This window comes from Trachymyrmex septentrionalis, unplaced genomic scaffold, assembly GCF_001594115.1.
Source record: "Trachymyrmex septentrionalis isolate Tsep2-gDNA-1 unplaced genomic scaffold, Tsep1.0 scaffold97, whole genome shotgun sequence".
NCBI lineage: Eukaryota > Metazoa > Arthropoda > Insecta > Hymenoptera > Formicidae > Trachymyrmex > Trachymyrmex septentrionalis.
The window spans coordinates 2,055,627-2,067,861 of NW_017306160.1; the positions used below are offsets into that span (position 1 = coordinate 2,055,627).

General features: G+C 32.4%; 1 protein-coding gene across 1 annotated transcript in view; it reads left to right on the forward strand.

Moving 5' to 3' along the window:
• The first annotated feature begins 343 nt into the window (after nucleotides 1-343).
• The window catches only part of LOC108756315 (proton-coupled amino acid transporter-like protein CG1139), a 24,913-nt gene continuing 13,021 nt past the window's right edge, over nucleotides 344-12,235 (forward strand). The window contains exon 1 of the mRNA XM_018500043.1: nucleotides 344-756. Within this exon, the coding sequence (XP_018355545.1) occupies nucleotides 721-756 (36 nt within the window). The 5' untranslated portion in view covers nucleotides 344-720. The remainder of the gene's footprint in view (nucleotides 757-12,235) is intronic.

Here is a 12,235-nt window from a genome sequence, read left to right on the forward strand (position 1 = left end):
GGAAAAAAAACTTGCTCGGCACAAGTAAGTGTTTGCCCTCTGACGCGTACAGAAACGCGAACACAAGTGGATACGCCCGCGCCATTCGATAACACCGCCGCTCGACTCCGGTGACTTGAACGCTCGCCTTCGAACGTATAATATACCATTCGACGGCACCATGCTGCAAAATCCTTAGGTGCTGATCAACGAGCGACATGCGGATGACGTTACTTCAAGGTGCGAGCACGTGCTCGCACGAGCCGGCGCCGTCGCCGTCGCCGTCGCCGTCAATCGGACCGGAGTCGCGCCATGAGCGGCGAAACACACCACGCGCCGGGAATTTCCCTCGCCCCTCGACAGCCTCAACACATATGCGATGCGCCGAAATGATACGGATACGAAACGGTACCGCGAGCCCGAGTCGCACACACGCCGCACGAGTGACACTATATAAATAATACTTCGCGCTAAGTCAAACCAGTCGACTTGCAGCGGCCGTACCTGTCGCTACGCACAATGCAACGGACCTTCAGAGATCTTTAAATCGTCTCCGACACTCTCGACCCCCCCCCGTCGCGCCTCTCCTGTCTTCTTCTATCGCTCATCCGACCAACCCTTCGCTATTTCGCTTCTCACCAATATCTCGATAGTTGTTACTCTTGCCGTTGCGCGGTTATCGCATGCAAGGATCTATCGGTGATATTTCATATCGAACAGCTAAGCAATACATCCCTCAGGATGTCGCACGACAATTTGGGATTTACATCGAGCACGGTGAGTGGATGACATGAATGCGAAACATTGGAATGTGTTAGGAATGGATTTTATATAAGCGCAGGACAGATGTGTCTGCCGCGTTTCTGTGTGTGTGTGTGTGTGTGTGTGTGTGTTTGTGTTTGTGTTTACAACGATCAAAAAGAAATTTAAATTGTCATCTGTTGATATTCCTATAACGATTTTTCATACATAACTTATGAGTTCAGGCATAGGATATTATTTTCTTCGGTTTCTCTCGGGAGAGAGGATATATATTCCCTCTCAATGATTCGCGATAGATTTTTTTATTTCTTTACCGGCTTTTTGTTGTCATGTTAGTCGTTATCTTTGAAATCATTTTGTGCAAATAGAACATCTTAATCTTAATATATAACTGTGAACACGTTTCTCTCTTTGTTCTCAATAGTAAAAGTAGCGGAGCGAAGCCCTGACACAAACGGAACTAAAAATCTAAATCTTAGATAACAGCTAATTTTTTAAAGCATGATTTATGTTACAAAAATATTATCCGAAAATAATAAACATGATTCTCTCTCTTTTTTTCAAAAGTAAAAGTAGCAGAGTGAAGCGTTGACATAATCGAAGTAACGCTAGAAATGTTAATTTTAAATAATATATACTTAATTATTTTTCCCCTCGCGAAATGATTTGAGAAAAATATCCGGAAAAACATACAGAATCGATAAAAAAAATGCAAGTTTTTCAAATAAAACTCTATTGCTGCTATATTTGTTTTTAAAGATTGCGCAATTTTTTTTTAGTGTTTAGGTGATAAGAATAACTTACAAAATTATACAGTTTGAGTCAGTTCGAGTAACGTTTCTTTTAAGATAATTTTAATGAGTGCATTTTTAAGAACAATGTTTACGTAAAAAAAACAACTTAAAATTCTGCACGCTCGTATGACATTATATTTACATGAAAAAGGATAAATTTGTGTACAAAATTTGTGTACAAAATAGATAAAGTTTCTTGTAATTTGTCGCGGTCAATTCTTTTTCTTTTTTTTTTGTAAAAAAAAATCGAAATGACTTCCATTATTTTATAGTTTATGATAATGACATGTATATGATACATGTATATTTTTCTATTGCGTTTATCTATAGGCATGCATAATACAAAAGATGATAATGTTAATAATGCTAAATAGAGTATCGTTGAAAACGAGTTATTTTAATGGTATATTATTTTTACGAATTACATTTAGAAAGAACGCGCGAGAGTTTATACACAAATTCAACGACTAGAGCAGCAATTGCGAAGTTGATTTCTTTTTCGCGCATATTTTGAGGAAGATTTAATTACAGAAAGATTTAATTGAGAAAAAAGAAAGGTTTAGTATTGGACTGAAATTTTCTAAATTAATTTAGAAAAAAATCTTGTTTTAAAAATTTAGTTAGCAGTTTTGCACATTGAAGCACAAAAAATAAAATAATTTTGTCCTTGTATAAAGAAAAGACAATTATATTGTTGCAAAAGCGTTCGCGTTGCTCGAAATTCCCCAAAATTTAAAAAAAAATTTACATTTAGAAAAAGATAAATATATATTCGGACATTGAAGAGAGAGAGAGAAAGCGAAGATACTTAGCGCAAAAAGTACAAGCAATGCGAACAGACCTAATATCTCTCGTTGCAGAGCGTGGTATTTCTTTTTATAGCAACGATTATGCAGGACAGGGATAATAATAAGCTCTCAACTATTGCACACTTGACATATTTGTGACGATTTGGCGATCGCGCGATGATTCGATCATAAACCAATCACGAGAATGGAAAATTTCTATTCATATTACACAAATGAAACTTTCGCACGAAGGAACGATCGTTCGTTCATCGCGTTGACGTGCGAAATGATGACGTCGATGTCGTTACTGCTGTTTTTTTTTCCCGCTCGTTCACGATAATTATCCCGCCGACAATAATTAGCGATTAGAATTGTTGCACAACGAGGAAATACCGAATAAATAAACAAACCGTGCCGGCTTCACTGACTTGATATCACGCTTTCGCGAGGTGTCCTTCTCCTGTTCCAACTCTTTCCAGGCCCGCCTTTTTTTCTCCCTCGCTTTTTCTCCTCGCGCTGTCGAAGGCGACCGGGTACAATACCTGTTCGATCAAGCGCGTACGATTATTCGAAAGTAATCCGAATTGTTGCACCAAGTGCTCTAAAGGTTTTGCGCCTTTCCCTCGTAACGTCGTCTTGTGTAAATTTTTCAACGACCTTGCAAAGTTGATTTCTTCGCGGTGCATATTTTAGGAAAGGTTTAATTACGGAAACGCTTAATATTGGACTAAATTAAATTAACTTTTAGAAATTTAGCTGGCATAAAAAAATAACGTAATAAATTTTATCTTTATACATAAAAAAGATTGTTGTTGCATCTGTTGAAAATTAGGATAATATTTGTGGATACATATTGAAATAAAAAAAATGTGAATGTAATATTTTTAATGTTATCCGAGAAAAATGTTTTATATATGATTATATAAAAAATGGACATATTTTATATACAATTGTATATAATTATATATAAAATATATCCATTTATATAATTAACATTTTGTTCCCGGGTACACAAATTTAAATTGTACGTATCTATATACAATAGCCTTGTGTCATAATTTTTTATCGATCCGAGCAGGAAACGCTGCGCCCATCGATTATCTTCCTCATCGATTATCGAACGTAATAATTTCCCCTGTTACTTTTTTTTTTTCAATCGCTTCTCTATCACCAGATAAAGACGAAATGTCTGAATTATCATAATCGAAGTATTCATTTTAGTAAATGTACGTTATTTACAGCGTTAATTACAGCTGATTACAGAAAGTGTATACGTTTAAGTCCGATCTGTAACGCAGGTCGCAAGTGAAAACGTGTTTCATAATATATTATAATAGGCCACAGACCGCAATATGTAGGACGCCGGATGTCAAAGTTGAAGCTTACCCAAGTTCCTGCGTCCTGCAACCTATTATAATTAAAATTAAGATAGTTTATAGTCCACGCATTCTATATCATAGATCGTGCCTTTATTGAATTAACGCTTTGGCTGTGACGTATATAACATCAAGGTACTTTTGGCACTGCTGGGATTTGAACTTAGGTCGGTATTTATAGTCCGTTCTATTTCAAGACCTTAGTTTCAAGTAATGTCTTAAGACGCTAATACGCTCTCTGATTGGTTTATGGCATCTTCAGCACTGGCTTAAAACCATCTTGAAACTTGAGCAATGTTTGCAGATTCTGCTCTTAGATTCCCCTTATGAGCCACTCTCTCGGTACTTATCTATTTTACCTACATATTTTAATTGTTTACCTTCACGCCCGCGACAATGTACCGCGTAAATACAAGCAATTATTGCTAACTACAAGAATTAATAAGCATCCCTCTCAACGATAATATTATCTGTCATTAATGATTACTCTGCCTGTCACCATCCATCCATATCAGCTTGGCACATCGGTTTTTGGAAGTTGCATCTCCTCGATAACAATCGCACACGGATTACTTTTGTTGCATTGATAAGAATCGCTCGCGCGTATTTGCCGCAAACAATATGAATCTCCCTCTCTTCAAAGAAACGCTTTCGCGCGTGTTGCATTCTCTCGAGCCGTATCGTAATGGTGTAATAACTTTACCGAAGTTAATGAACAGTTCGTGAATAATTGATAAACTGTTAATGAATAGTCCGCGATCAGTTATTTTAATTTGTTCGCTTGCTGTTTGCGAACAATTCATTTCAAGTTTGTTTTAGAACATACATTAAAAGGCGAAAATCAAAAGAAAAACAACTAACCCGAAATGAACACTGGGTGTGGACGACACGTTCAGTTTTTGTAGATGTTCGAGAAATGTTCGCGAGCAAACCGGAAGTGCTTACAGAGTTGATGTGTACCTCGAAACTAGGTGAAAATTACAAAAATGAATAAATGTACTAATTAATTATTGACCAAGGAGAATTATAAATAAATATTTTGTTTTAAATTCGTTTACTTATATAATATGATTTTCGTTTTGTTTCAAGATATCAATAATCGACTTTCAGATCGAGTAATGGCTACATTCAGCAGAAAAAGCAGCTTTGCAACTGTTGTAAGATTCTTTAATACGATTGATTCTTGCTCTTAGTGTTTCTTGCTGGATCTAAATGTATATAACCAATCATATTAAACAATCTCGTAATAATAATTGCAAAACTGCTTTTTTCTAGTGAATCCATTATTCGATCTAAGGGGTGTGTATCTTGAAACGAAATGAAAATCGAGAGTAAATGAATTTACTAGAATATTTATAATTTCATTGCCTAGTAAAATTTGCTCACTTTTGTCATTTCCATCTCGTTTCAGTTTGTAAACTGTTTGTCAATACAATTCACCAACTATTTTTGGATAATTACTTTAAAGCGATCTCAAAAGTTGGAACTCCACAAAAAATGTAAATATACACTGTCAGTATTCTCAGTGAAAATCTATAATATTATATATGTAACATGAATTATAAATCTAATTAAATAAGAGGAATCCTATATTTAATCAAAGCAGATCTTATGCTCGTATTCATAATCAGGCCTTATATTTAGGCTTCCTTAAATTTATCTTCTTCAGAGGTGCACTCTGCAAATTTTATTGGCTACTGAGCATCTAAAGATAAATTTAAGGAAGTCTTAAATACAGTCTGACTATGAATACGGACATTAATGCTTGAATATTTCTGTGTAAATTTATATATATATCTCTAATAGATTGAAACCGCGTGGCGAAATCTTTTTTTGGTCTTGGAACGCAATCACGAGCATAATCAACGTAATAATGCCATTTGTTAAATTATCAAACAATTTAATAACTTTTTAAGCTAATACGTATCTTTATAGGAGTATTAATAATTAGATTATTAATAATCTAATATTAATAAGAGTCTTAAATCTGCGAATAATTTTTATCGCGAAAAATATTGCTTTAGCCAAAATTCGGATTCGTGCGAACATCCTCATCATTCGATCACTGGGACATTAGATCTTCGGTACTGGCAGTGTATATTGGAATACGACCAAAGAAACAGAAGTTCATAAAACGCGTCGCGCCAGATACATAATGTCGAAGAAATAAGAGGATCGACCACGTGGTTCAATCGCAGCCGATTGAATCGCCTCCAAGATATTATAATTTGAAATTCTGCCTGAGATACTGGTTTTTAATCTCGATCGGCGACTTGTGTAATGGATATATACGCGGCCTATCAACGCGCGTAACGAGAGCGTCTCTCTACGCGATTACTATGCGCATTGCGAACGTTTAAAAGTCACGTGCTGCGATCGGCCGCACGCCGGATCAGCACGCGGCTTTGACTCCTCCGCTTTCCGGCGGAAATGCATGCCGTAACCGAACGTAACGTCAAGAGCGAAATCGTGTTGCGCCATGATACGTGAAAAATCGCAAAAATCACCGGCGGTTAAAACGCATTTTCTGCCGTAGAGCTCTTCCTCAAGCGGTCCGCTCTTTGATATTTATATTTTCTATCCCTTTCTTTTTTCCTTTTAACGCATTCCATGCCTGGAAAACAATTGTATAACTATTGTGAACGTTTGCCATAGTTTCCTACTGTCTGCTACAATTTTCTACTTGTTTCTGTTTTCTTATTATCTTCCCCGCTGTTATGCGGAAAATATAAATCGCGCAATATTTTGAATTGCAAATAAATCGTTGGAGGCCTTCGATCATAATTGCTCTCACACTTCCAATCACGAAATTATACAGGAATGACTTTAACATTCCGAGGCACAGCAGTATCGTAATTGCGATCATTTTAAGGAAACTGAGCGTTTTCGAAGCAGAATCGACTAAAGCCGCGCATAAATGTGCCAATATTCACATCGGAATTCCGTAACATCAGAATTACGTAAAGACATTGCGAAGATTGAATTAATTTTATTAAACGCAGTTGCATTGTTTTAAATATCGAAAATGCGATCGTCTTGATAACGAGGCAATTTTCATGCGCGTTCGGCCGAAGACACGTGAGAAACTCGATGAGGAAACTTCACGTTCGAGTTTAGTGTTACGTAAAACAATACAACTTTAACAGCATCCAAGAGCGAAATATTTTTTATTGTTAGTTTAGTGTTATTTACATTATAAATAAAACTAATTACTTCTTGTGCACTTCTAAAGAACGAAAATTGAATTGACTTGCTATTTGCTTAATGCATTTTTCTATTAATCTTCTAATTTTTTTTATTAATCTTTCACTTCTAACTGCAATTATTAGAATCTTTCATAAAATAGAAAAAAATACAATTATCACGAAAGTAGGTAAAACACAGAAAATTGATTTTTTTTTACATATTATGTAATATTATATGATTTTACAAAAATAAATTACCAAAATTTAAGCTATCTTAAAAATTTAATGAACGACGGAGATAACGAGATTATGACGATTTAAAGTATTCTGTGATTTAAAGTATTCTGAGATGCACGAAACTACAAAAACATTCCTTTTTGTAAAACCTTTGTACCTCTGTGCGATTTAAAATTTTATATATATATCCAGAGTGCTTTGATAAATATAAGAATAAACTTTGTTCACTTGTTAATAGATATTACAAGATTAAAACCATTCGTAGTTTATAAAATAATTCTTTTTGTTTAACAAACAATTACGAGAAGAATTTTATTAAATAACATATTTTATTATTAAATTTTAGGTATTGTATTATATGTATAACATTGTATTTATATATTATTATATTTATCATATACATACATACATATATATATATATATATATATATATATATATATATATGTTTAATACATTTATGGAGAATTATATTATAAAAAAGTATACACAAATGTTCGAGTGTACTTACACGCGTAACAAAATTAAAACAAATCATAAGGAATTTATTTGCAAATTAGACAGATATATGTAGAAAAATTGTAACATTAATTTTTAAATATTAAAATATGATATGAAATATTGTAAAATATATAGTGAATAAAAAAGTGCGGACGAAAATGTCGAAAAGCGAATCTTTTGAATACACTTCACGTTGTCACGACAATCCGTTAATTATATCAGAATTCAATATCAGTCTCATTGATTAATAATGATTATTATCGATCAACAATATTTATACATAATTTTAATCGTCTTCTCTTCAGCCGTCGTTAGTTTATCGACTTTTTATTGTATTTATGAACTTGGTTCGTCGTAACAGCAAACTCTGATTACTATTTAATACTTACGAATGTGTGTTTAAACACATTATAATTGAAATAACTATTTATAACGTAATAAAAAAAGCTAATTTTTTTATTAGTACTCCTGGCATTCTCGTTACCAAAGGCAATTTTATTCTGCGTTCCACAATCTATTTTTCTGTGATATGAACAATTAACACGTCTATTAGAGCGTGCGTTAATCATGGAATTTTTTCAAACTCCGTAGTATTCCACCGGTTTTCTTCCACGCCTAATCTTGTCACCTGGTTTGAGAACTTAATAGTATAATCTGTACTATAATCGTATTTTTTTCCATGATAGGCAGGTAACATCCTACAGTTATTTCCGAACGTTAAAGTTAACAATTACATTATAACAATTATTATTGACTTGTTGCATCGCATCGGATTAATAATAATTGTCGACGGGAAAAGTTAATAAAGTTATGTGTCTCTGTATATGATGATATAATCCTTTAAATATTCGTATATACATCGATTCTTTGATTTTGTTAAAACTATATTGGTGTGTTAAAGAAAGGTGTAATTTTTTAATTAAAATAACGGCTTCCGAACAAACGAGTTCAATTTTGAAAGATAAAGGAGCATAAAAGCCAAACGCAAAGTGTCAATGCAATAATATATTACTTTAATTTACATATTAATATATATCGATAAACATTTCGACTATATATCTGATCATTCTCAGTATCACAAATTAAAACTAATATCAACTGCTACTTACAATATTATCGTTCACTCATCGTCTACAAAATATTTATATTAATACAAATGTCCGTCACGCATTGTGGACATGGATAGAAGATTAATTTCTAAAATAATTTTTATAAAAAGAGATAAAAAATGGACTTAATAAGCAAAATAATACTGAGAGACTTCCAGACATATACTTTTCCTTTCTTTATCAGCTTCCCCTTCTTTAACCAATCCCCTCTTTTCCACTTATCACTTCCTTATATTACATTGTACTTGTGTTTTCTCTATTTGTCACACTGAGGATACATGTCTTTTTGAGATCTTGTCAGCGGTTTTTAACATGCGATGCTTTGCGATTTATCCATTGGCGTGCGGTTTTGACTCACAGGTATTATTAAAAAATAACTTCTCTTAATTTCCTTACTTATAATTTAATATACTTTCGACTTTTATCTCTTTGATGTACTATTTGACTATTTGATTTTTCATCTTGCATGTTTTGTCATATTTAATGAATGACCAACACATAATTTAGATTGGGGTTTATATATAATTTGTAATTTTCCAAACACCTTGTATATGTAAATTAAAATAATATATTATTGCATTGTCACCCATTAGCTTTTATGCTCCTTTATCTTTCAAAATTGATAGATATAATGTACATATAATCTCTCTACGTACAATTGAAAATTTTTATGTAAGCTTTATTGTGTTAGTTGGAAACTTAAATTAATTTTACGTTTAATAAAAATTTATTTACAACATTTTTTATCAGAATTAAAAACACTTTATAAAAATAACGCATTATCGTAATCGTTACTTAAAAAGTAACGATCCGTTACTTTTTTATAATGTTAAAGTAAATTGTTAGATTTAAAAATTATTTATAAAAATTAATATTAATTGTAACAATCAATATTAAAACTTAAAATTTTAAGTTAGTCATTACACAGCAAACGCTTTTCTTTATATTAAACTTGTCTCATAAATTTTCTATAATTCTTTATATTAATATTATTAAGAAACGATCGTATGAATACATCAAATACGATAGAGAACGTCAACATGGTCAATTTTGTATTATTCCAAACATTTGATTTTGACTGTATTGGCGTTCTCTATCGTATTTAATCTTTATATTAATGTTTTTTATATACATATTTATCTATAAAAATTAGATTATAATTTATAAACGCATATTTTACAAATTTTTATTAAACATTGTTTTTAGACACTAATACTTTTATTAAGAGTGCATTCCAATATTGACTGCTAATACTAAAAATTTATAGTTTACGTACTACAGATTTTCAGTATTGACAGTGAATACACACACACACGCACGCACGCACACATATATATGTATATCAGAATGCAGTCTAAGATGTAAAGTCCAAAATCAATTTCAATATTTAAATTTCTGTATAAATAACATATTTCTCTGTAGCTAATTAAAAATAATGCAATCTATTGAATAGATATAAAGGAATGAAAAGTAATGATAGAAAGCTTTGTTATCGTTACTTTAAAAAAAGTATAACAATCGTTACAAAAAGAAGTAAAATAACGGTTACAAATAACGCGTTAATTGATAATTCTTAACTGCATTTTACAAACTGCATTTTACTTACCTCAAATTAACGCATGAATTGTTAATATATGGTTGTAAATAAATTTACAATGAATTGTAAATTACAACAATTTGTAAGCTTATTTAAAATTAACTCCAGCCTTAATTTGAAGTTTTCTAATAATAAGCTTTTATTCATAAAATTCGAAGAAATGAACTTTTATGAATAATATAGAATAATATAATGATACAAATTGTACAAATCCGATTATGTGGAATAAATTATCATCGAAAGGCTGAAAGGATTTCGCTTTGATATCGCATAGATTAGTTATTTGTCAGTGATAATATAAACACCGGATGCCCCGACGGTAAAAAGTAAACGTCAAATACACGCGAGTCATTGGAATTATATCAGAGATTCCCAAGTATAATATGTACAAGAGATACGAAGCCTTACAGTATTGTAAATAAGTGGATCTAACAAGAGTTGATAAAGACATTTACATTTCGCGTCGGAAAGATAAGTAGAAGATATGCGGAGCATCTACCTACCTGCTTAACTATGTTTGCGGCTTATGTCAATTTTCGTACTGATGCTTACACAATGCATGATCCGTCATTAAACATGATCTTTAATCGGACATGAAACGCGTGCACATTCGTCTAACGAGGATAACGTTACAACTGTGCGAATGGAATGCGAGGTAACGCGTAGAATGATTAAAAAGTCATACATAGGTATATTTGTAAAAAAAAGTCATACATAGGTATATTTGTAATCTTATTTATAATGATTTATCGCCGTCATTAATTGGCATGTGTATAGTAAACATTTAACGTTTTTTATGGAGAAACAATGACAGGAGGACGTCTTCGGCGTCTTCGGTGATTGCATGTGAGAAAGTTAATATTTTTCTCAGCAGTATCATTGGCAATATAAATAACGCGTTAACAAGATAATCATATTTTCTCTTCAGTGATTTAATACATTATTGATACGACACTAACCTTTTTTAATTTTTCGATGCGCGTTAATTGTATCAAGTTCTAATAATTCTATTATTGTGCATTTGTATCACGAAGAAATGCAAATTTCGAAATATTATTTATATTCTAAATATAAAACCTATGTAAAAGAATGTATATTTATGTCTCAACACAATTAATAAAAAAGTGCGAGATTTTTTATTTCTATTATATGTTTTGTGAGAATCGAAGAAAAAAAGATTCTATCGCAAAAGGGTATATTATCAGATGCAATGTTGCGTTGTTGACATAATATGTAAGTATAACGGCAAATTTTTCAAAGCCATGTATTTGCGAAATACTTTTATATCTGTGTATTTGATTTTTAATAACATTGATACAACTTGACAGAATCTTCCACTGCTCGACATAAATCATACTGTTAATAACGCACAGTTACTTTTGTGGGCGTGGTATTGTTTTGAAGGACATATTAAATGGCCGTATCCGCACATAATGCAATTTGTACATTTGCACAGCGCGGGGTAAGAAAATTTTCTCGTATTCGTCACATTGATTTAACTGCACATAAAGAAGATGTACGAACTGCTAGAAATTATGCAGATGTCAGTTAACGTAATTTATGCTTTAGAGTCACGTGAAGATTAGTCTTTAAATTGCAATTTGTACGGTTATGTCGAAAATTGATCGAGCGAATATTTGACCGACATTTATTGAATACCTAAATTTTTAATACATAAATTTTTTTTTGTACAGACCATAAAACTGTGCTTAAAAGCCGTAGCAATCTAATTCGCGTATATGACGAGATAGGCATTCGCTTTGTGCGAAAACAGTCGAGGAAAAATATTCGTCATTCTACGATTTATGATTTAAGATCGCAAGAAGATTGTTTTTTAAGGCCCAGTCTCACAATATACGGTTAACTCTTAACCAATTCTAGAATTGGAAAGAGATAATGAATAAGTA